Consider the following 26,784-nt stretch of genomic DNA (forward strand, 5'->3'; position numbering starts at 1 on the left):
ATCTTAAGACTTGCTGCTGTCAGAAGCATGAGGAATTTGTGAAATGAAGAAAAGATATGTGTTGTATTTTTCATCTGTTTGTGAATGCTTAGCTATTGGAATTTGCTTAAATATGCCATCATATGCAACAATATACAGCGCAAGCATGGTCCACACAGGAAACTCATTCAAGCACTCAAAGTCTGAAGATTGTCACGTCCTCCCTAATGCAAAACTCTGATTGCATTGAGCTACTTAGAATCAGAGAGTTAAGAAGATTTTGTTTAAAATGCTTCTAAACAGTCATCATAAGTGTACAGTATAACTTACCGTAGCATTTTTGTTTTCAGTCCCATATTTTACATATATAAACCTGTGTCATTTACCAAAACCAAGACTGATTTCTCCCTCTTACTTAAGTCTCAATAAAATTTCACCCAGAAGCGGCAGATGGATTTTTGTCCATCAAGAGTCAGCTATGTTCCTGGGCAACCGGTAATGCTCTGGCCTGATCCTTGCCTTCTTCTCCTGAGGGTTAGCATATTTCCACTTGGATGGAGACATTTTCAGCTTTTTTCTCTTCTTATCTGTACACCACACTTTTTCACAGTATTCCTCCACCCTCTGGAAGTTGCTGTAACCTATTAGCTGGAGAAACTCCTTGTACCATGGCTTTGATGCCTGAGGTATACTGCTCTGCATTGGGCATGGCATTTTGTGAGGTATCTCCTCCTCATAGTCTTTGTTGAACATTTCATCTACACGTTCTTCCTCAACTATTTCCAGGGTGATTTTCCTGACAGTGTGAACAATGCTGTGTTCTACTGTCTGACAAAAATAGGTCCCTGCATCCAGACGATGCAGCTTCAAGAATAAGAGGCCGAGGTCCATTTTGATTATTCTATCATCTGTCTTCACCTAAAAAACAAATTGGTGCAGTTAAAGAGCATAGACCTTTACTATTACATTAAATCAGTGCAATAACTTCTGAAATGTACTTTCATCAATATAATATTACATTTCAAGAGGAAGATTAGGGATCCGTGATCCTTTATTTCACAGTTTTTAAGTAATGAAAACATTTACTTGAAGTAGAGAAGTTGAACTGTGAAAGGAAAGCAATCTAGAGAATCTGGCAAGCATGGTAGAACAGATAGTGGAGCAGAGAGTTTCCTGTTTTCCCAGCATGGGTTAGTCACTTGTGGCTAAATCACAGAGGGAAATAAGGTTGAAACATGCAAATAAGCTACTGGATGAAAAACAAATTGGCATTTGCCAGGTGACCTGCAATAACTGTGAATGCTCTTATATATTGACAACTGTTTTTGAGGCAACACTCATAGATATTTTCATATCTAACTGCAGGACCATTGAGATCTTAAAATCTCAGTTCTGAGTTTAGTGTTTGAGTTGTCCCTACAGCTCCTGAGAGCTAGATTATTAACTACAATGCATTCACAGATGTTAGCAGCAGGGAGTACTGAGCTGGCTAATCCAGCCGGCAGAAGTGCCCAGGAGAATGGAATCTCCATCTTTCTATTTAACAATAAGATGGTGAATATAAAGCAGAAGAGAAGTACTGGGTGATGAACGGACTAAAAGCAGCCTTTCAGAGGAGGACCTGGGGATATTAGCGGATGGGAAATTGGACATGAGCTGGCAATGTCCACTTTCAGCCCAGAAAGCCAACTGTATGTTGGGTTGCATAAAAAGAAGCATGGCCAGTGGGTTGAGGGGGAGGGGGGTAGAGGTACCCCACTCTCATGAGGCGACACCTGGAGTGCTGCGTCCAGCTCTGGAGTCTCCAGCACAGGAAAGACATGGACCTGTTGGAGTGGGTCCAGGGGATGGCCACAAAAATGATCAGCAGGATGGAAAACCTCTCTGATGAAGAATGGCTGAGAGAGTTGTGGATGTTCAGCCTGGAGAAGAGAAGGCTCTGGGGAGTACTTACTGCAGCCTATTAATATATAAAGGGGTTCTATAAGAGAGACGAAGAGACTTTTTACCCAGGCCTGTAGTGATAAGACAAGGGGAATGGTTATTAACTGAAAGAGGGTAGATTTAGACTGGACATAGTGAAGATGAGGGCAGTAAGACACTGGCACAGGTTGCCCAGAGAAGTTGTGGCTGTCCCATCATTGGAAGTGCTCAAGGCCAGGTTGGACGGGGCTTTGAGCAACCTGATCTAGTGAAAGATGTCCCTGCCTGTGGCAGACCTTTGAATGTCCCTTCCCACCCAAACTATTCTGAGATTCTGTGACTACCTTATTCTACTTCTCTCTGCTTGTAATTGTCTTTTTCTAATGACTATATTATTATTCATGAAACATAGAATAACTTGCAGGGGATACATTAAAACAAATTTATCCTAGTACTATAAAGACATACTGGAAGGTTAGAGTCTGTTCAAAATTACACTCCTGGTGTCCAGTATCTGAGCTACTGGGTCTAATGGGATGTGCACATAATAGGACATCCTCCCACTCATCGTTCACTACCTTTTGTGAAACACCTGATTACTAGTTCTATTGTAAGAATCATTAAGCATAGATAGGGATCTTCCAGCTAAATACATGAATAAATACCAAGTGTGAAAAATCCACGCAGAGATTTGGGACTTGGACAAAACTTCAGGAAAAAATATGCCTGAAGTGGGGATAGCATTCATCTTGCTTAATTTTAGATATTTAAAGAAGAGTGTGGCATCCTTGGCTATTTTTGTATTCTGTGATTTACTAGTTATTTTTTACCTGACCAAATGAAGCTGTCTAGTTAAGCATGAGGTGATGCCACTGGCTATAACTGCAACATCATCTAGTCTGACTTCAAAGGCAGCCTACATCAACTAGCTCCTGGGTAGACATCTTTACTATAAATGTCCACATTTACTATCAGATGAGTTCCACTCCAGAGATATGCAGATGTCTATGGCTAAGCTGGGGTCTCATGCTCGCAGTAGAGCCTACCTGCTAGGCAGTAAGCGGACCATCCTTCTCTTTTGGTGGTCTGAGGCTTTCCTCCCTATATCCTTCCACATACTAAGTGGGGATAGATACACTGATGTGTATGAGAAGAGTGTTGAGAATTAAATATAGTAACACTTATGAAGCACATTCATGATAGGGAGATGTATGCAAAAGAGGCAGAGGATCCACCAACACCCATTTTCTGAAGCTTCTGTAATATAATGGGTGAGGCAGCAAGAATGAATAGATGTTAAACTAGACTAACATTAGCAGTAATATATACATATTTCACCTCTGCAATAACATACCAAGACAAGTGCTGGATTCTCTTGTTTTGAGATCTTAAATCAAGTTTTGCTACATTTCTAGCATCTGCGTTCAAGATGCTGAATGCAAACATCAGATGAAATTCTCAGGTCTATTAATTCAAAAGAGCAGATGAACATTACGATCTTCCCTTACACCCATGTACATTTCAGCAACTGATGACAGGCCTTTCAATGAAGATGTAATACTCCTAAGCACAAGCTCTTTTAGTTAAAAGGTTAGGCTATAAGAATATTTACCTCTTCCTTCTTAGCTTCATGCGCTCGCTGGAGAAACCAGATCACTTTTGCTTGTAAGGTCCGAGGGGTGCACTCCAGAAGGGTGCTGTTGTACTCTATTCCATAAACAAGTCGCTCCTCAGTTTTCTCCAGGACTTCACCTAGAAAGAAAATAAATGTTTCAAAAATATGTATTACTGCCAATACTTGATACACTCCATATTCAGGGTATATTTATTTTTAGGAGTGAAGTTTAATTCTGATCCAACTAGATAACGACTGAAAAGTAGTGTCTGGTAAAGGTCTGACTTGCTAAGTGAATTTGTCCGTCATCTCAGACTCTCACAGTATCTGGCCATAAGATAAATGGACAAAATTGTGCCATGATTCAGCTAAGATTGTACACAGAGAAACAGATCTCAGCCTTTCACACTGTTAATTGCTTGTGTCTGGTTCTTATGAATAGTTCCTCTATTTAATTTTCGCTCAGTGAAACAGGAAGATTCAATACATGTTTAAATATAATAAATAATTAAATATTTTAGGGATAAAAATGAGAGCACATAGCCTTTTGCAGATGAAACTCTTAAAAACTATAAATACCCTACCCAATATTTTATATATCCATGTTATAAACATGTAAAATGATGTATAGTTTTGGCCCAAGTGTGCTAACCAATTCTCTTCCCCATCCTGCCGGTGGGGGAGTGAGCGAGCGGCTGTGTGGTGCTTAGCTGCTGACTAGGGCTAAATCATGACATAATCAAACCTCAATTCTGCTTTTCCATCCAACAAAACATCTGGAGGAAGATAAGCTAGTTATTACAGTGGAGGAGAGCAATTGCCTTATTAAGGAAATCATCTTATTCCACAGTAGTAAGAAATGTCATGAGACCAATCAGTTTTGTACCCTAAAAAATGCAGAGTTTGATATCATTGTGATTTCTCTGTTGTATTTCAAACTTACTATGTAATTATCATTCCATATTGGAATATACTTTTCTAAAATCTACTATATCCTCCAACGCAATGAAGCTTTCTCTGGTAAGGTAGCTATCTAATATTTAATATCTAAAATATCTTTCCTTTGACTATCTAGCTAAAAGAACCTTTTATATTTTTTTTTTCTTCTATAAATGTACTGGGTGTTATCCTGCAAAATATTAAGGCTGTCCAGGCAACTGTTTTCTGTCCGGTTTGCCATTCCCAATACCAATGTTTGAAATCATCACTTTCCAAGGTTTGGACAACAGTACTAGACAGAGTAGTCTATCTTTTTTTTTTTAGGACTAATCTTGATAATGATCATAAGCGTTCTGATGTCATTGCCTATGCCTGTGCTAGGGAGCCAGTCTGAATGACAGGGCTGCAGGACTACATGAACGCTACGGGACGCACCTGACTGGCCATCAAAACAAAGTCATTCTTAGACCTGGATGACATGGGCTCATCCCATTACTCTTGTAACTTATTACAGGAATATGCCAGTAAAAAAATTCAGGTGAGATCACGGTCTGGCTCATACTCTTGGCAAAGTCTGTGCTCTCTGCTCCAGGCATTTGCTAGCAATCTGTAAATGTGCAAGCAGATTACCAATGAACTGCTGGCCAAAGCACTGCTGCGCTGCATTTCCGTGTCGAACATCTTGTCTGCGAAAACGTCTGCAGGGGGAAAAATGGAATTGTTTGAGATAACATGTTTAGCTTACAGATTTTTGGATTTATGCTAAAGTGGCATTCATTAAAAACATAAAGAGCTAAATCTTGATTCCTAAAATTTAACATTATTGTAAGGAGTACTCATTTATGCATTGGTATTTTCTCTCTACTCAACCTATTGGGAATCACATGTCTGAAAAAAAGAAACACGCTTGTCTGGGGAAGAGGCACGTGTCCAGTTTATACATAAGTACACTGACGTTATAAATACTAAAGCAACAACCTCTGAACCAACTGGTCAACATTCAGTGCTAGGAAAACTCAAAGGGACCTTTAGCCTCTCTTTAGGTTTTCTCTCTCTGGAAGACAAGGAATTTTCCTTTTTTAGTTTAGAACAGTTTACCACATATGTGAATGGTTGCTCTTTTATCCTTCACTCTCATGTTATTTTTTTCACTTGGGAATCTCAAAGCACAGAGCAAATACTTTATTTTGTTACATCTGTGTAGCAGACAGTCGTTAAGCTCATTTTTCTCAATAGGGAAACAGACACGTTCATGACTTGCCCATGTCTAGAAAGTGAGCTAGTGACAGAGCTGTGGTCAGAACCTGGGAGCCCTAGCTGAGACCTGGAAATAATGTAATTGTTTTTGAGCAAAAAATTATTATGAGTTTTGGGCTTCGAGGTTTTTATACACATTTACAGAAAAATAATGAAAACTATAATTTTACGGTGCATTCCCAGAAGAATTGTGCTTTTATATAGCAATTCTTTCCTCTGAGTGTCATGATAAATAAAATTAAGATTGCTTACTAGGGAAACAAAAGACCCTATTGGAATGTCATATCTTGCCAGATGTAGTAGTTTCAACAACCTGAAATTTAGTTACACTAAGGATACCTTTCCTATATTTGTATGAAGAGTAATTTTACATTACAAATGCCATGCATAACAGATTAACAAAAATATACAATAGAACAAATCCTACACAGCAGTTACACGTACAGTATATAACATATATGATAGAAACAAGCAAAGCTAAGCAGTTTTGTTATTCTTTGCATTTACTACTTAAATAATGTTTTTCTCCAGTGCTATGTGAACACAAAATTCAGAATTTTTGTTTGGCACAAATTGAATTTACTGAAACTATGTAGATTTACACTATTTAAAGATCTTGCCTGTGGATGTTACTCATATATCTAAACGGGCAGTAGACAGTGATTGTTTTCTGAGTTGTCACCCGTATGGATTTCTGATCCAGTGGTGCTGGTGGACCAAGAGGACAGCTTTAATTTTCACTGATATTTAGCACAGAAGCTATACTTTGCTATTGTTTTTTCAGGGGAATCTGCAAATTCAGTGGGGACTGTGTTGGGTCTTTTAGGCAGAAGTGCTAAAAACACATGCATATTATTAAACAAAAACTGCGTATACAGATTATTCAGAAGAAACATTCTCTTGCACAAAATACTTGCAACAAATGCTCTTGTACATAAATACTATAGATTAGCCTTGAAAAAAAAAAAAAGCCAAAAACAAACCAAGAAAACCCTGCTGCTGTCAGGCCCAGCAGCCCTATCTAGCAGGAACAGGACAGTTAGCAGGCATGTACTATTTACTCTTCAGTTCCTGAAGATCACTGTAGAGCTAAAAAATCCTAGTCCTCTAGGATAGGATATTTCAACAGTTGTTAGAACCATTCAAGAAAAAGAAGCGTTTGTTTGATGGAATTTAATGTTATGAGGGTGAAGACTGGGGAAGATACATGTAGCAGTGTCTTCACTTGCCACGTTTTTGAAGAGAAGTAAAAAATGCGTAGAGGTGCTGAAAGAGAGGGTGGTGCTGGGAGATAAACTTATTCCACAAATACTGACATAAGCCTGGTATTTGTTATTTTTTCTTAGTAATCATTTCATTCAGTATTCCATGAATAATAGAGCACCAGACAATTCCTAAGATAAACTACTATAAGGAACAATTTTCAGTGACTTGCAAGCGTACTGAATATATGGAAGTGTCTTTTGCAATCTGTAATTTCATGAATTTAGATTTCAGTCTGTAACTCTGTGCTTTCAGGAACTTAGTAAAAATGGTCTGCAAGAAAACAATACAGTTGTCATCATCATCATCACCATCATCCTCATGTTTCTTTATTATTTCCCAGGGATAGATGAGGCAAAGTCGAAAAGTCTCAGGCATCACTGCAGTTTGCATAAGTAAATCAGTAGGCTGAGTTTGGGTTTGCTGAACCAAATGTTACAACAGAGTGACATTTAGGTTGGCACTGGGATTTAGCTGCAAGGTGAAGGCTGCCCCTTAACCTCTTAACCCCACTGGCTGGGGGCAGGCAATGAGGAGGGCCAGGAGCTTTGGGGGGAAACATAGATTTTGGGGGAAAACCCCTTCTGATTTGAGCTCTCTGGCTCACCATAAGAGATGAAGCATGAGTTTGTGTGTTTGCTGGTGGAGTGGGTGGTGGAGAAAGAGACCAGAAAGGGAGAGGAAGCAGGAGGGTGACTGCCAGCTTCTTAAAATTAGCTAAAGAATCACAGATTACCAGACCTAACCAAGCTGAAAGACATTTTAAAATTACTTCAGTTGTTTTTCAGCCTGGATGGGGAGCTGGCACAGCAAAGAATCTCATTTGTAGAATTTAATGCTTATTTAGATAAAACTTGAACCTGCCTAAATCAGATTGCAGAGGTATAGTGAACTAAAGCATTTCTTTAATTCCTGGACCTCTCTGCTTTTCCAAGTGCACTTCATGGAAGTCGAATGCAATATAATTTCCTTCTGACATCTTAAGTATTTGCAGTATGCAGGAGCTGTACACCTGTAACTACCATGATATTGTAGAGCGTTACACTGCCAGAATCAAGATATTAAATTTGGAGCTCAGGTTTTATTTATTCTTAATTAAATCCTATATCTAATTCATCCAGGCTATGCATTTACAATATTATAATATAGGTTTTCACAATTCAACAAATTAGTATCAGCTGTCAGGCACAGGGGGTTTTGTATTTGTGCTGCAGTTCTCTTTATATCCTGTACATGCATTAGTTTAAAGTTTTTCTATTTCATGTTTCTCTAAACACTTGTTATACCTTGGAGGCATTAGGATCTAAAGCAGAGAGCATTTGAATCAAAGTGGGGAGGACACACTTTACATTGCTGCTTTGGTTCAACACTTCACCAGTAGGACTGGAATTAGAGAGAGCTCTTAGCAGCGCTCTTATTACACTAGCAGGGCTGCTTTTGCAAGTCAAAAGCCCACCTAAATGTACTGTATGAGGGCCACATTTGAGCAGACAGTGGTGGTATTAAAGCCAGATCAAGTGTGCTGTAATATAAGGCACAGGTCCATAAGTCCTGATGAAATGAGGGCTGCCAGGAACAGGGGGAACAAGTGCTCTCCAATGCTCCTTGTGCCCACAGTACTTGTACTATCTTGTACAGCCTGAGCAGAAATCTGGAGCCAAATCAAGACGTGTGTGCTCTGGGATGTCACATTAATGATAACTGGAGCCCAGGGCAGCCATGGCAGGGTTATTGCCTGCTCAGGGTCACTTGGTGTCAGAAAACTCCATGTTGTCTACTGATACTCACTGCTGTTGGACTAGATGACCTCTAGGGGTCCCTTCCAACCCAAAACATTCTACGATTCTATGATTTTCCAGCAGTGCTCTCTACCCGGTACTCATTAGGAGGCAACTTAAAACAACTTCCATACACATGTCCTGAGTAGATCTCCCTGCCTCTCCATGTACCACACAGTGTAAGCCCATAAGTTTAAGATGCTCTGAGCTTCATCTATGAGCTAAAGTGAACAAGGCAAATGTCATCCATCCCTCTCAACATTACTAGTTCTTGCTGTTTTTCCCCCAAACTCTTATATGTAAAACAAGTTTTGCAGACTTCAAGAACATTCAATTGAGTGCAAATCCCTCCTCTACTGCTGCAGTGTTTATCTTAAGAAGAGGAGGGTGATAACAGCAGTATTTTCTTCTTTTAGAGACTGACCTGCTGAATGTTGGGGATATAAGGCACAGGAAGGTGCCTGGGGTGCTGCCCATATCACTCAACCCTGGATAAATGTGTGTGTCAGGGGACTTAAGGTCTGCTAATCTGGAAATTGTCTTAGGTGAGAAATATGCTAAAAATGTACACCAGAGTTCAGGACCGAGTGAGTTTCTCTTATCTTTTCTTAGACAATAAGTAGCCTGCAGAACAACATAAATGCTGGTACAGTCCTAGCAGGCGGCTGGGAAATTTTTTAACCCCCTGCCCTGCTTCTCCCCGAATGACTTTTACATCACTAGATGAGTAACCCGTATGTTTTATAATTACGGTAATCCAATTTCTACTTATTCTGTAGGAAATTAATCTCCCTGGGCCACTATATAGCTGCTCACCTTTCTTAATCTGGGGCCTGAAAGTTTTAGCCAGACCCTCCTCACACTGAGCAGACAGACAGAACCTACTTCCTCCCTTAAGTATGCTTTCAAGAGGCATGAGAAGACCATGCAATCCTATTTATAAAAGTGCTGTAGATTTCCTTTGTGGTTTAACCTTAAGTGTCATAAGTCCAAAAGTTTCTTAGTTATGCTAAGTTATTAGCTGTATCTCTCATTTTTACATTTTAATGTGCCCTACCCAAAAAGATGGGTTACTCAATACTTCATTATCTTTTAGAAAAATCCAGAGAGATGTCTGCTGTGCCTGACTGTAGTCAACAGTGCATTTGTTTGGATGCATCCAGGTTCATGGAAAGATAAGGTGTGCAGGACAAGAAAACAAAACAAAACAAAACACCTTCATTTTTTCCTTAAGAAACAACAGCCAATTTGGGATACTATCACTTGGTTTTGGCTGAGCCACCTCCACTGTTTTCAAAACTGTCTCCAGAAGTTACTCAATGTATTCTAATCCTTGCAGTCTGTGTAGGCCTAATATATATAAACATATATTTACAGAAAAAGTAATCGTAAAAAAGCCACAGAAAGGATTTGAATTATACATTACCAACATTTTGCTGACTAAGGCTAGAAAATGCTCCCTCTAATGGCAAAGCTGACTCAAAGTCTTGTGAAAAGGTCTGGATTAAAATATGTGTGTTCTAGATGCCTGATCAAGTATCTGTGTAGCTGAATTGGAGAACCTGGGTTTGAGAAGGAAGGGAAGGAGACAAGTATATGGGAAATTGCTGCACCAAAGAGTGAAAGCCAAGAGCCATGAATAAGTGAATGGTGATAGAGAGGAGAAGTCTCCTGGAGGGAATAATTAAAGCACCCAAATTAGGCTCGTGCTTTGAACTGGCCTCTAGAGTATCTTGTCTTTATAAATTCGCTGGAGAAAGCCTAAACCTAACCTTAGCTTCTGCAGATACTCTGGTTTAATTTGGACCAGTGAAGGTATTTGGCTATTAACACAGATTCTTCTTTGCTTTTTTTGGCAATTCTGTTGTATACGTCATTGCAGTGTGATATATTTGCTGTATAATACTGTCAAAAGAATCTTACCTCTTCACACCAAAAGATGCATAAGCAAACTGAGGTTTGTTTAAAACTTACTGTAAATAATTACTAAGTGACGCTGCTTCATTCTTAAAAATATTCCTGGTACTGCAGTTTATGCCATCCTGTTAATATAACAAGTCCTTTGCAATCCCCTAAGGTTGCCCTAATAAGCTAGCAGCTAATACATCTTCTTACTGCTCAGTTATTTTTATGAAGGGGAGATACTTTGTGTTGCAGTAGGAGCTCTGTACTAGTAGCTATTTTGCAAAAAGGACATCACAGGAAGCAACATTTCTCACCTCTTTGCCTGCATTCCTGTGGGATAGTATCGGGAGCAAGAGATCCCATCCCAAGCGCAGTACGGATCTCGAGCGAGGCAGCAGTCTGCACAGGCAGTGCCGTACATGTCACACTGGTGGAACTTCACTTGCGCTATGACCGACTCTGATCCAATGTAGAGCTGTTGCTGGAAAAAATACACCACCTACCATTAAATTCCTAGAACTTCCACTAAAACTTATGTTACCAATGGAGTTACGAGAAAATGTTAGCTTTAGCGTTGCTTGCCAGTTGTACATCCAGCCTGTGCCCTGAGGGAGGCAGAGTTACTCTGCAGGAAAATATCTGGTTACAGACTAAACTCTCCTGCATGAGAACAGAGGAGAGAAAAAAAACGATAATGAACACGTTTATTTTGGCATTTCCTCGCTTCTGAAGTTTCAGCTTTGTAAGCTTTGTGTTTGAATAGGCAGGGTTTCAGGTTTCTTTTTCTTCCTCAAGATAGTTTCCAACGCCTCCCTCTTTGCAATTCTCTGACATCTAACTGATCTGCAAAAAAACACCTCGCCATGAAAGACCTTAAACAAAGAAGTTCAAATCTACACAAGTTATAAGCAACCTCAAACTTAAAATGAGAGTTATCAAGTAAATTTAACCCTTGATGTGGCTACTTACAATATGGTCACATATACACATTCACAGTAGTACTATGATTTGTTTTATGCCCCGGTGCACAGGAGATAGATTTTTTTTTTCCCTGGTACTGTGCAGTCTTTCCTTACAAATTAACTGGTCACAATCTACTTCTTTAATATTTGTTTGTAGGGGTTTGGGTGTGGGGTTTTTTTCAGCATTAGTGCTAAGACTGTTTGAAACTTCTGAGTTCACAAAAATGTCCTTTTCAAATCAAGTGAAAGATGATCGGTCTGATTCATGAATTACTGGCATAATAAATTCAGAAGAGAATAGATTGAATTTACGGGGATTTGAGAAAAAATCTTGTTGCTGGTGAATGTATATGGAGTGAACAAAGAAATATGCAGTGTGCAACTGCAAGAGGAACTATTTATGCATGGCTCACTTCCATGGTTTCACCAGTCAGAAGAAGAATTCCTAAATGAATACTTAAGCTGTGCTTATCCTAATAGCCAAACTTAGTCCATAATTCTAACTCTTAGACAAAGCTTTCAAAATCTGATATTTTAAAATTCTTAAAGCTGGAAAATACAGGCAGCTCATTTGATCTGGCTTGTCTATCACAAAACATGAGATTTAAATCTAGGAGAGGCTGGCAACAGTAATGCCTGCAGACTTTTTCAGCTGAGATAAACCAGATGATGGTAGCAGAAGAAGAAATTAAGAAGAAACCTAGGTTCCTTGTTTGAGGGGAATTCTGTCTTGTCTGAAAAGACTGCAGTGTGATTGCCCCAGAAGACATGAACAACGCTCAGTGAGACATACGAGGTGGGATTTTTTCTTTCATCTTTTAGCAAGGGTAAAGACTACTCTAAGTCTTGGTTCATCAGAGGAGGGCAAAAAGCATCCAATGCCTAGCCAACTGAACATCAAAGAACATTCCTTCCCAGCTTTTGCCGATAACTAGCTCAGCCCCAAAACATGGTATTTTATTGTACCACTGACCTAGAGAATACTGGTTAGTGTTATAAGAATATTTACAAAAAGCTAGCAGGGAGGTCTCTATGGGCTCACAAACTCCAAGGTCAAAAGAAACCAGACAAAATGCTTGAGCAGAGAAGATACATAACTTTTTTCACATAAACTCAACTAAGTTATACTTCTGCTTACAGATCTAATTTTAAAGACAAAATTGCTTGGTGCCAACCCTGTCCTAACATGTATTGCAACACTTAATTGTCCTCAGTACCAGAAAACTGCATCTTATTTCAAGATTAAATTTCTCTACATTCAACAGGCTGATCTTGGTTATTTAATCTTGATACTGCTTCGCCATCAACGTTCAAGAATCCCTATAAACATACACTAGAAAGTAATTTCATTGGATAAAATTTTATATCTGTCTATCCTGTTCTCTCTCAGTCTTTTCTCTGATATCTTGAAAAAGTTAAGCTACTTTTATTTCTCACAAGAAAGTTTATTCCTCAACCACTAGATTGCTTTGGCAGCTTTTTTTACAATTCAACCCAGATTTTTCAGATACTTCTTGAATTAGTAGAGTTCACAGCCCTCTTGAGAGTGGGTGCAATGCAGGAAGACTACTTCACTTGTATACAGTATCTCCTTTTTAGTCTTCCAACACAACCCTTTTACCACGACATTCCACTAAGAGCTAAAGGTAAGGCAAATATCTGAAATGACACCAAAGTCTTTCACCAAATAATCACTTAGGTGCAGAGTTAGACAATCCAGAGCTGCTTATCACACAGAAAAAAAAAAAAAAAAATTAGATTGATCCAGGAAATAATTCAGAATACTTACACCTAAGATCTTCCTCTGAATAACCAACAGAGGAATTTGTCTTTCTACATTACCTACAGGAAGAATGCAAATTGACTGGACACAAAGACTAAAATGATCTTTTGGGGCACACTCACACCTCCTAGTAATGCAGTTTAATTCTTTGTTACTTGTGTTTAACTACATTTATGTGCAGGTACATTGCATCAGTTGTCTAAGATCTATTAAGATATTACTATCCTGGGATGTTTATAATGGCTCCATCCTGAGACGACACGATGGTATGGTACGGATGAGAATCTACCTACAAGAATAATAAATTGGGTGTTTATCTAAGCAGAAACTAGCAGAAACTCAAAAGGGAGTCATATCCAAACAGACCTGCCTTTCATGGGCAACAGAATATGTGGGAGAGCCAGCAAGGCTCTTTTTGCACTGATATCCCCATGGGGCTGAAGTCTGCATTTATCAGCGAGGAACTTTTCTTGGAGTTGCCATATCTACCAAGTTAATCCCTACTGCGATTACTATGCCAGTAACTCAAGAAACAGATTGGGTTTTACTTGCTTTGATATGAACGATAGTGTGAACTAAGGAGATTTAACATTAGAACTGAAAAACATGAATGCTTCATAAAGGAACAGAGCATATAAGCATAAGTTTATATTACAAAAGGATTACAAGTATCAGATCAGATCTCATTATAGATGATGTACATCCATCTGCCTATCTATATATTTATCTATCTCTATACAATTTGTATCTTTGTTACAATTGAGTCACAATCTTCACATTTCAAACTTGTCAAATACTTACCCTTTTTGAAGAGATTTCCATAGAAATAATAGGAACTGGCACCTAGAAAATAGGAAATATTTCCTTGCTTAGAAAAAAGAGTAACTTTTTGCAATGACAATAAATTAGGTAAATCAGTGTTGGTGTTTACTTATGTTCCACTTTGCTTGATACTCTGACTTTCTTTAAGTTCTGATGCTACAGAAAGATGTGAGGAAATTGTGACTTTCAGAAGTATTGCTTTAAAAGAGTTTATTTAAAAACAACCAGCCAACACTTAATTCAGGATTATCAGAGTCACAGGAACACTACAATTTCCCTGTCAAACATAACATTAGCTCTTGCCACCACTGAATCTCTTTTGTCCTACTTGAGAGTGATAAGTGGAGTGTTCTTTATAACAAAACATTCATTGAAGATAAGATAAAAATAGCAGGAATTCCTTCTTTTACCATTGTCCTCTCTGCTGTCTGCTCAGACTTCAGGCAAGTGTAGCCCCTAATAGGTCTATTGAAAACCAGCTTTATTAACAGAGGCAATTTCTGTGATCCCCCTCTACCCCTGCAGGCAACAAGTCAATAGTTACACTTCCTAAATGCAGGTGCAGATATAAATATCTAAGTTTGGATGTTAGATTTTCCATATGGTTTCAAGCAGGTTAGCCTCCCTTTTTATGTGGCTAGCATGACATGATATGAATATGCACTAAGACAATTTAATTACATTAGCTTTGTCACATACCAAATCTCGAGTTTTAATCATGGGTTATGCTTAAACAGAATGGAGTTTTGCCTCAGTAAGACTCAGGTTTGCCTACTGTAAAGACAGATTTACCAATTCACTCTTTCTGAGGATTGGGCTTTTTTTATCTGGACCTCATTTAAGCTTCCAAGATTTTAACAGGTACATTTTTGTGCATACAGTTATACTATTTTACATACTTAACTGGATATGAGGGAAAATTAAATAAAATACAATAAATTTCTAATTAAAAGTCACACTATGACCTCCAAGCATGTAAACAGAAAGACTGTAGTCCTGGTTTGCTGCAATACGCCTCAGTACTTAGGCTATTACTCCACCTCAGAAAAACCTCAGTTGAAAATGAAGATTTTTTGTCATAAAATAACTAGAACATTAGAAAATGTCTTGCATGCAACTATTATATATTTTACTATCCTCAGATTTTTTAGGCATTTTAATTCTGCAGAAAATTCAGTATTTGTATATATGCTTCATATACAGCACAGTTTACCTTGAATACTTGCAGCTCTTCGAGAATCACTTCTTCCATTGATTCTGTCTCTTGATTGTAAATTGTAATGACTTTCAGCACAATTCCATTATCTGGAAAAAAATTTTTAAAAGAAAAAAACCAAAAAAACCCTAAAGGTTATAATTGGTGGAAACATTTATATGGCCTTCAAATACATTAAATTACTTCTTCAAACTGATAATGGATAGAAATTTATAAATATGTACAGGTGGTTGCATATTGCTGCTATTGATGACAATTCTTGCTCTGAGAAAATCAACACATATGGCAATTTGTCCCGGGCAAATATGAGTCAATTGAGACATCCCTGAGGTATATGATTAATTGACTTGTATTTCTCAAACTATGGGCCATAACCCCTTCGTGATCTGCAAAAGGATCAAAGAGGGTGACCATAGTTCATAAAAAGAAATGAGAGTAGGCCGGACCTGAGTCTATCAAGGCAAGGGAGTGTAAAGTAGCTTTAATTATAGGACCTGAGTGTTTACACTAGTTAGGAAACTACTAACTATTCTTAATTGCTGGCAGCAGCTCCGTTCCTCCAGGCAAAAATACAAAAACCTTCAGGGGTTCACTGTCAGCAGTTCTTACCCTTCTCTAGGGAAACACTGAGCTGCTGATGGGATGAAGGTGTTAATCAAAGGAAGATGAACCAAAAAAAAAGCTGCACATTCAGAAAGACTAAGTCACTTCGGAGTTTAGATTCATCAGCCTCTCTGTCACCACAACTCTTGCAGGAAATTAAAACACACAAATAGCATCTGGTCTTCCACCACTTCAGCTTTGCCTTGCTGACTGTTATTAGAATAATCTTGCTTTCCTTAATCTGAAAATCTGTCATCAACAATGGCAAATATCACTTCCTTTCTGCTGTTTCTTTCAGTCACCTTTGATTTACAGGGGAAATATTAAGCAGACAAGCACTGGGAAAAATGTTCAGCAAAAGATCAAAGGGGCAAACATAAAGAGGAACCATTAAACTGGGGTCATACACCACTTCTCAAAGAGAATATGTAATCAAAGGCATCCATTTTGTGACGGAACAGTAAAAAGAAATTGCATTCTGAGCTCTGATTTTCATAAGTCCCTCTTCGAATCCTGCTGACAGATATGTGAAAGTCAGCGCTGACATTCAGACTTTGCCTTTAATGAACCTTTCTAACCCGCACTGCTACCCTAAGGAAACTTCTTCTCTGCTGTAAGACCCTGTTTACTTATGTTACACAGCAGGTGTTGGACTCAGATGAAAAAAGATTAACCCTTTCTAACATTATATTGCCAAGAGAAGCAGTGAGTTTTTTGATGGGAGCTTTGCCAGAGTAAAGATTGCAGGGTTCATTTTAGAGTTTCTAAAGCTGAAATTCCTATGCTGGAATTTCTTGTCACCTGAGATTAGACATCTTGAGAAGACTAAGCAGCTGCTGGGCGCAGCTCTAAAGCACACACTTAAGTCCCCTTGGATTCAACTTTGCTGAACAAAGGAGTTGTGTACAAGAGCATTTGATTTCAATCACAAATTCAAGTGGAAAATATGAAAAAAAAATAGACACCATTATAAAATCAACTGTACAGAAATAAGTGACACCTGGCATGATATTTTATAGACCACACTAAGTCCAATACTGAGAACATACTGAGGCTGTTTAAAAACTTAGAAAACATCACTAATATAAACAAACTTTTGCTGTTCGACAAACATGCTTCTTTTGAATGTTCTCAACACTGAAATGTGCTTATCAGAGGAATTTCATTAGTAAAAAATAATTCACTCTAAATGCTTTCCTAAACAAAATGGTCAAAGTGATTTGTGATACCACTCCTGTTGTTGAATTGATAAAATGTGAATGTATGAATCCTTGGATTTTTTCCAGACAGATTAGATGTGACTGAAGTCTTGTCTAGTTCCAGGCTTTCCTCTTATTTTCTTAAGTTTTCTTATTTTTCAAATACTATTAGAATGTATTTTTTTCTCTGGTTGCTTAGAGTTAGAGCAGGTCTATGATATATTTTACCTTAACCATATTTGTTTGGTAGATGTCTAAAAATCCTCTTTAAACAAGCTCTCTGTATCTTATGAAAATGGCACAACAGAAAGACAAGAAAACTTGGCAGAAAACTTCTAACCGTTTCTTTTTAAGAAACTTGGGTATTTCCTCCTTCCTTCCTTGAGCTGTGTTGTTACCCAAATCTGGAAGCTGGCAGTTTCTTTTTAATGGTATCAGCTAGACTTGTGGTCTCCAGAACTGGGGAAAATAAACTGTGGAATAAAGCCAGTAACTTGAACTGACACTTTCAAAAATCTCTCGGTCTCAGCTCAGAACTATGCTCAGATATATGATTGTGTTCTGAAGTTCAGGAATTTAATTTAAAGTTCTTGTTTGGAAAGAAAAAACAAAATGGAATCCTATGCTTAAGTTTCTCTTCCTAGTCTTTAAATGTTTCCCTACCATTATTTTTCTATATAGTGTTATCAGCATAGTGAAGCACATGCCTGGAATGACTAACCTCCTCTCTAAGGTGAAGACTGGCACAGTCATTCAAAGAATGATTGCTAAAAAGGAATGTTGAACTGCTTTTTTATTTTTGGACCATGTACAGCTTAATTTTGTTCATCCTGGAGGTAAAAAAAATACCCTATTAAATCAGTTAAATCAATTTCTTTCTTTAATTTACCTGTGCCAATGAACAAGACATCATATTGCCCATCTTCAGCTTCCACTCTGTCCACTGCTATTTGTTTAAGATTGTACTTCCCATCTGTCTTAACTAGTATTGGTCTCTTATGAACAGGCTTGATGGGCTGATACATCAGTGGATGACTCCTAGCAAAATGGACAGCTTCATCAGGATAGTCTTTAGTGGTAGTGTACAGACCGCCATTCACCTTGCTCGCACACTGCAAAAAACATGAAACAGATTATCCTGAAGGTTTGCTAAATAAATTGTCAGAGACATGTCTTGTTTTCAGGAGTAATGACAAGTCTACAGAAAACCTGGCATAAAAACAGGCACAGAAGACCACAGGAGGAACTGGGACAGTGAACTCTATGCTTTATGCATGTGTGGATTATTAATCGTGAGAAGCCAAGAAAGGGAATGCTGAACAGAGCCTTGGCACTGTCATGTTTAGAAAGAGGGAGGTCCTTCCTCTCTGACATACTAAGAACAGAATAAATAGTGACAGTTTTAAATTTTGACAAAAAACATAGTGCTTATGTCTTCCCCAAATTCATATTGAAGATGTAATCCACGTGGCCACTGACAGAGTTAGGAGAAAAGGGTTTCCTATCCCAGTAGAGACACAGTCATGTGAAGTCAGCAGAATACTAATATATGAAATCAATCTCTAGTGTTATTACTTTTGATTGTAAAATGTACTACCATAAGAAACTAAGCACACTCAAAAATGATGCCAGCAGCAACAGTAATTCTTGATCTCAGACATTTTAACAGTACCGAATTTGATTCTAATTCCTAACTCAGAATGACAATATTATATATCACAGTTTAGCTTGAAATACCAACGTTTGCATTGATCAATCTACTGTTTTGCAAAGCAAATATAATTCATGTCAATGATAGATTAAAAAAGGCTTATTCCTTGGGTCAAATGTGCAATTAGGGATAATTTAATGCGTTAAACAGAGAAGTTGATTTTAGGATGCTTTGTGAAGGATATAGTGTTCCCTAACTGAACATAGACTGTACATTTCCAATTTGCTTCATGATGTCTAATTGAAACCATTTATGATCAAGCTGGAAATATCTCAGTAACCATTCACTTTCTCCAAATAGTCATAAGACAATGTGGTTTTAAGAAGCATTTCAAGCAAAGCCACAGTAGCAGCCTTCCCCTATTTAAATTGGATTTTTCAATCAATAAAATGAAATAAAATACTCTTTATGTTTACTGGAAACAGTAATTTTAAACTTGTGGTCAACTGTAATTGACAATAACAAACTCCTGCACTTGTCAAATGGGGCAATGTTTGTTTCCACTTTTTGGGTTTAGCTACAGGAAAGTATTCGTTCAGTGTTGACTTTAAAGTAATTGTCTAATCAACCTAGTGATGGAATTTCACTGGCTGTTTGCAATAAAGAGACAAAGCTGGAGCATGAAGACAGGCTAAGCCTCTGCTTTCCATGCACTGCACAGCATATCAAGTGAATAGGCACTGCCAGGTTCCCTTTGCAAAGTTCTAGCCCTGGAGAGATTTAATAAAAATAATCCTTCACAGGCTTTTCATTTTTAATTAAATAAAATCAAGTAGTCTAGAAAGGAAACAGTAGATGGAGCCATCTCTGAAGTCTATCAACCCCATTTTTGAGGTAACTGATGTCATTCCTAGAGGCATCACAGTCTTAAATGCACTAAGAGAATTAGCAAAAGAGGAGCAGAGATTATAGCAGCAGCAGTGCTTCAAGCAAACTTCAGAGAGCAGGGGATTGCAGAGCCTGCCAGAACCTGTGTGACTCTTAACAGCAGTTTTCTGTTTATTTAGCTTTAAGCTCGGCTCTCATTGCTCATAGACTCCATCTTTACCCATTCACTAGGTAAGATCAAAGAGTGCTGATTCTCAGAGATGCCTCATAGTAAGTTATTTTTGGTCTCTTGTCACTGTCACTTCTGTAATGGGAAAAGTAATGGGATTCAGCTTATCAATATGTTGACCTTTCCTCTGGGGTGTAAAACCTAACACTGCGGGCTACAGCCTAAAACATGCTTTCTCTTCATGCTACTGGAAAAGTATTTAAAAGGACCTCTAAACTGTGCCCTACATGAGCAGCCAAAAAAGAATCAATTAATCCTCTCTTCAGTGGCAGAGCCAGCTACTTCAGCCTTTGATGTGCTCTGTGACATATAGAGACAAACGTGATTAAATTGATTAACACCCAGGAAGACCTGGTTCCTCAACTAACTTGTTCCATGACATTGGGGAAATTACTTGTATTCTTCTTTTGTATCTGTTTCATCTCCTACGCCTTGCCTGTTGGGGAAGCTACAATCCAGTCTGACCCAAATGTGGCCATTCAGAGCCAAGGGAGAGAAGCATTGAAAGTGAGTGGAACTTAGGGCAGCCTTTTTGTAAATCATTGTCAACTTTGCTGAAGGGCTGGCTCAGTGTTCTCTCCTTCTTGCCAAAAAGCACCATTTAATCTTCAGCTCTATGAGATATCAATATAAAGAGTGTAGTCATTAATACTGCATCCATTCCTGTGTTTAATGCTACTCCAAATAATATATGTGAGGTGTTCTACTACCTTGAAAAAAAATTAATACCACTTAAGGAACTTGGATGATACCTTCTTTGTAAAATATACAGCCATTCCGCTGGTACTGTCTCATCATTTGGTAAAACTGCAAAAACTGTAAATTCGCTATATAAAATGTCAAATAGGAAACCAACAATTCCTTTGAATTCAACCATTTTACTCAAAATGTGAGAATTTACTTATCTGATTTTCTATCCTGACTCAATACCACTGACTTTGATCTACATCAAACAAACAAACAAAAATTTGGTATTGATGTCAGCACTGCTACAGTGGTAGCTTATTGGCCAAGATGGTCAAATTGTATTCATAATGTTTAAATCTTAGGTAATCTCTTTTTCTGAGCATCCACTTCTGTATTTTGACTGATGTCTCTAACCCCAAGAGAAGCAGAGGAAAACATTCATTTAAAATAAGAGAGGACATGTATTCAAAATCACACTACAGGGAGAAAAGCTGTACTGTTATGGACTAGATAAGCTAATAGGCCTTTTCACCTCTCATTCCTGTGATTCAGTGATAAATAAATTGTGTGCAATGTTTGTTTCTGCAAATGATTGGTTTTAGTATTAAAGAGAATATTGATTCAGTTAACAAAGGAAAAACAACACTGAAAGTAATGCTTTAACAACTGTTTATTAACTGTTAAGCTCAAGAGAGTGAGCCTCTAGCCTGCAAGAAGATAAAGAGGTGAAGTGTGAAAACTTGGGGGGGGGGTTAGCCAAACAGCTATTAGAAATGTCTTTGCATCTCACAGAGTCAAAAATCTGCACAATGCTGATGAGTGTAAACAAAAGCAGCTTTGCACCAGATGACAATAGCCATGGGTGGGTAAGTAGCTGTATTTGCAAAAGGTATGGGGCAAAGAAGAAATCCTGGATGTGATGCTTCTCTGGGTTAGCCTGGCATTGCCTGCTGTTGGGCTCCTCCTGACTTGCATTAGGAAAGGAAAGGTGAGGGAGGCCCTGACTGTGCCCCTTCTGTGAGATGCTGATGGACCCCTGCAATGCAAAGGGCACCCTCAGGCCGCACTGACAGGCAGTGAAGGCGGGACCGCTCTCCTCAGCCTCCCAGCTGGGATGTGAGAGTCCTGGGCTAAGATACTACAGGGACAGAAACCTCAGAAACACCTAAAAAGAGAATGAAACAGGAAAAGGGCTTGAGATGATTACTTGTGATGCCTTTGAGAAATCAGCATAGAGATTAGGAATTCCTTGTAGAAATTAATTAGCTGTTTCAAAGTGATGAGTGTGTGATTTCCTCCAGAATTTCTATTTACCAAATGAAAGATCTAAGTACCAGGCAGGAAGAACTCTCCACATGACAGCACCCGTATAGTTGCAGAGTATGCTACAATAGTTGCCAGATTAATTGCATTTTCAAAATATATCTTATTTCTTTTCTTCACTTAACATCCATAAAAAAAAGGTTTGTAAAGAAACTTGTGTGAAAACTAGCATGATGTTGCTGAGTTTAGTTCTTTGAAAGTTTGTTTAATATTTCTATATTCTTTGTGAAGAGTACAGGAAAAGAATGTTAATAAACTTAGGAACCTGGTTTGAGGGTAAGAAAATCTCACTCTGACATCTGAAAGCAAACCAATGCACTGTGAGGATGCTAGACCATTGCTTCTAGAAAGAACCAGTCTTAAGAGAAGGACCTCAGGTGATGGAGGATTTACTCCTTATCTACAAATGTGTTTATTCTGATTAATCACTTTTGTTAAAATCTGTGTGTGATTTCTAACCTGTGCACTAATCTAAATTATAGAAATATTGGAATTTGATCCTTTTTGAAAAAGATATGAAAAAAATTAACCAGAACCACCGGATCTTGAAATAGGGGATCATGGGAGATTTTTATTCCTTTAACACTTGTGAAATGCCCTGGTTTCATCAGGCAATAGAAGGAAAGTGAATTGCCTTGTGTAAGCTTATTTTTTTCTGGGTAATAAGCTTATTTATATTGGAAAATATTACACATATGTTAAAAATATTTTTAAAATGTAACTATAGATACATATCTAGTTCATCCTAGCTTTAATTTCTCAAGTTAAGTCAGTAGGGACAATTTGTTTTCCAGAAAGTTCCACTAGAAAAAATCCTCATGGTTCACTCAATGCACTTAAAAGAAATTTGATTTTTCACTTATTTCTTTGGCAATTAGATTAAGTTTGTCAAGGTTCAGATGCAAAAAATATGTCAGTAACCAAATTTAGAAGAACAATTATTCTAGACTCAGTAGAAAATGAGGTTCCTTCCCAGGTAATGGACTTACTGCTTCTGAACACAGCATCTGACCCAAGTTTCAGAGGTGCCTCTTTCTACCCCTGGGGTCCTACTTTGGGATGTTAGGATCTTAACACAAGGTTGCTAAATTCAAGTCCTAACAGGATTTTGAAAAAAAACTTATATACTTAATTCCACTATTTTCCTTTGGGAAATGTATGGGTCTAGTATTGATTAATTTTAGAGCATAGCCATTCCACACTTTTCCAGAAATGCTAGAGTATGTACGTATACAAATAAATATATCCTGGACTGGGAAGACAGGAAGATTTGCACATTAGCAGCAGTCTGCTTTTTCTTCCCAAATTCATTTACGTAGCAAAGGAATGGAAAATAGATTGTACTTACTGAACCAGGTCTAGGATAAGGTACTTTTCCTTCATATAGAGCCCAGTGGTATTCAGGTCCTTCTTTATGAGCATATGGTCCGTTGAAAGCTGCTCGGACACTTGCCATGTGGTAAACACATACAGCGTATCCTCTAAATATATTGCTATGAAGTAAAATTCAAAGGCATTATTAAAGCAGTATGTCACATTCTGTACCTACAATACTGGTGTTATTGTATGATTAAAGATAAGTCACATTTCAACAGCTTTTAGGGAGAAACAAACTACTTATTGTTTCCTATATGCTTTTCTTATAACTGCTGTGTACAATGTTCTTTACAAAGTCTTTAATGTATTTATATTTATAATATTTCTCCAAGGAAGCTCTGTGTTGTTAGCCCCAAATTTGAAAATGGTGAACACAGGCTCTAGATTACTTGTTTATAAAAAAAGAGGAAGAGCAGCGAACTCAACTCAGGACTTATATGTCTTTTATTAGTGACTTAAACAGTTAAACATTTTTCTTCTCTGAGATTTTTCATGTTGTTATTACTTTGGAAAGATGGGAATCCTCCAACACTAAGTTAAATGAATAGGAGTCTTTTTCTATTGAGTGAGAATGTTGGTTGGTGTTATCAGTTAGATCATCAAGATCACTCTATGTAGATCAATCCACATAAAAGTATCTTTTTTACTTTTAAAATTTATTCACTTAGTTTTAGAGAAGCAATTAATTAGTTTTTAAAGAAGCATCAGTGCTCTCTACAAAGAAATGACCTCTGAAGACTCCAGAAGATGATCCAGATCATTTTAATTAGATGCCCACCTTTCTCTACTGGCATAGGGAGCTAGTAGGAAATGCTAGGTGCCTGCATCCCTAAAGGACCACAGCTGCCTTGCTTTATTCAAAAAAAATAAATGAGGAGAGTGAAATAGTGGTGAAAGCACAGCTGCTCTTCTTTACCTGTGACATCCTTGGATCTCCAAGACACAGGTACTATGTGCTTGAACTTGAACTAGGCCGCAGTGGAAAAGGAGATCACCAGCAACACCACAGTTTGTTGTTTTAAGCTTCACTAAGAAGTTACTAGGAATTTAAGCTGCTATCTACTTAAACCTGAATTACAGTGGAGCTCCTGAAGGAAGGTGGCTCTGATAGGCTGCTCTCATAAGCATGCAGGAGTTCATGTACTTTGACACTAGGAAATTTTCAAGCAGAGAAACATTTAATTAATGATCCAGGTAGACTGGATCACTGAATTAGACTTCAAGCCCCCAAGTGTCATAGAGCAGTTTTTACATTAACAAGGAAGTCCACTGTGAATAGAACAAGGATTAAACTGTTTACTATATATCTAATAAGGGATATTTATCATGCAGCTTCTATTTCTTCAATAAGATGTTCAAACATTCCTCTATTGCTGCTATTATTTTTTCCAATTGTTTACCTTGTAGTACTGAAGAGGCCAAATATCACTGGATTTTTGTTATCACGAGTTTGAAGCAAAAACACATCCTCTGTAAAATTTAAATGCAATGTTATTGGTAGCAAACTACTTTTCTCAGCCCCAAAAGAAAAACTTCATTGCTTGTTGAAAGTGTAATCCTATTTTACTCATACATGCTATTTATTTTTTTTGCAGATATTAAAAGCGATCTTTAAAAACAATGCAATAATTAAAGGCATAATTGGTGGCAGTAAGATCCATATATATATATATATATATATATATACATATAAAAACTTCATACACATTGGAAAGAAAACACTAACAACCATTCCCTGTTGATGAATACAAGTACAGTATTTCACAGTAAAATGTGTTATCATGAAAGTATATGTTTTGTATGATTGTTTTAAGTTTATTGCAGTCTAGGATATTTACCTAATTCATCAAAATGCGTATCAATTCCATTTCTCCCAGGCACAGAGCAAACTAGCCTGGCTTTGAGGAAAGTGCTCCATTTATTCACAAGCATTCGCTGGCCTCCCATATCATTCTGCATAGAAAGAAACAAATGTTGATGGTAATTTGAATGAGTAAGTCTAGAAGCACAAACATCTCTGCTGAATTATCCACTCGTATCTTTTATGTCAAAAGCATGCATTTTCAAACCACATGTCTATTACTAATGTTATTTGTCTGGAGTCAGTTTTCAAGTAGGATTGCACTGATAAAGTCCAGGTCTCATTAAGAGCTGTGGGTTTATAAGAATTTTTTAATTCTGTACTGCATCCATGGATAGTTTTAACTACATAGCTGTTGTAAAGCTTCTTTTATTTCTCATTTTTGTTAACTGGATGTATTGAGTACATTAGCAAAGTTTAGCTTTGCTATAGGAGCTCAGTGCAGGGTTAGTTCAACACATTTGGAAGCTGAAGCACTGACTCTATCTGTAGAGCTGGTACAGCTGGGGCAAGTCGGAGGCAAGTGTCTACACGGTGTTCTAACAATTTCTCAACAACTTTAAATAATTTCTGCTTTGCTATGGCTGTCTCATCTTTTTATTGCTATTGCAACTGTTGGTCTGTCAAGAAAATGGGACATTTAATACTGCTTAGTAATCAGATTCTGTAACCTTTGGGTAGCACCCTCAAAGCTATGGCTTTAGATTCAGGTAGACTGTGTAACTGACTGTTGAAAGCTCTGTACTAGGGTTGAAAAACTCCTCTCACAACTTCATTCTAAACTGCTGAAATTAATTGATTTCCTCAGCTTCACATTGAGATCTTACAAAAACAGAGATGTGTTTTCCTCAGAAGAGAAGAAATATACAGAGTTGTAAAACCTGTTACAGATCAGATGAAAATGTAAAGGCTGGGGAAAACAAACCAGTTCTTTAATCACCAGCTAGTTATTTTTTGCAAATCAAATTTAAATTATATCATCAAATTTAAATTATATCATACGGATGTGAAGTTAATGTCCGGGTGATAAAGCATTTGGAGTTTTGGACAAGTGGAAGAGAAAGGTCTTTGGGAATTTTGTTTAATCCATGGCTAGAGATAAGACATTTCAGGTGGCTATATTTCAGACTAGAGGGAACTATTAAAATAATCTATTCAGACATCTACCAGAACATAGGCCAAAGAATTCTACTTCTGATCTTGATGCAAGATTGAATTCAGAAGGCCAACAGGCTTTTGTAAACATTAATGTCTTAGGCTGCAGTTTGGTATTTTGCATACTTCAGATGATTTAAGTTATACAGGAATACTCCTTAAGAAATTTTAGTAGGTAGGATGCTGGTGACTATATGTGGCATATACTATACTTTGAGGTGACAGAAGATTTTTAACTTGGATCTTGTTTTTTGCCCAATAGTTTTAGAAATATATCCCCTATAGTTAGGAGCGAAGAATGCAATTTTTTTTTAGAAACAAAATCAGATGCTAAGAAATAAACGTCTTATTCCTTCCTTTAACCAAACA

The 26,784-nt window shown here is 37.7% G+C and overlaps 1 protein-coding gene across 1 annotated transcript in view; it reads right to left on the reverse strand.

Moving 5' to 3' along the window:
* Window positions 1–444: 444 nt before the first annotated feature.
* SEMA3E (semaphorin 3E) overlaps window positions 445–26,784 on the reverse strand; it is a 145,731-nt gene continuing 119,391 nt past the window's right edge. Inside the window, exons 8-17 of the mRNA XM_009645660.2 lie at window positions 25,238–25,352; window positions 24,800–24,869; window positions 23,371–23,515; window positions 18,134–18,356; window positions 15,440–15,531; window positions 14,206–14,247; window positions 10,974–11,140; window positions 5,087–5,154; window positions 3,515–3,654; window positions 445–897 (exon numbers count right to left, since the gene is read on the reverse strand). Of these exons, the coding sequence (XP_009643955.1) occupies window positions 445–897; window positions 3,515–3,654; window positions 5,087–5,154; window positions 10,974–11,140; window positions 14,206–14,247; window positions 15,440–15,531; window positions 18,134–18,356; window positions 23,371–23,515; window positions 24,800–24,869; window positions 25,238–25,352 (1,515 nt within the window). The remainder of the gene's footprint in view (window positions 898–3,514; window positions 3,655–5,086; window positions 5,155–10,973; window positions 11,141–14,205; window positions 14,248–15,439; window positions 15,532–18,133; window positions 18,357–23,370; window positions 23,516–24,799; window positions 24,870–25,237; window positions 25,353–26,784) is intronic.

This window comes from Egretta garzetta, unplaced genomic scaffold (genome assembly GCF_000687185.1).
Source record: "Egretta garzetta isolate BGI_Z169 unplaced genomic scaffold, ASM68718v1 scaffold148, whole genome shotgun sequence".
NCBI classification, from domain to species: Eukaryota; Metazoa; Chordata; class Aves; order Pelecaniformes; family Ardeidae; genus Egretta; species Egretta garzetta.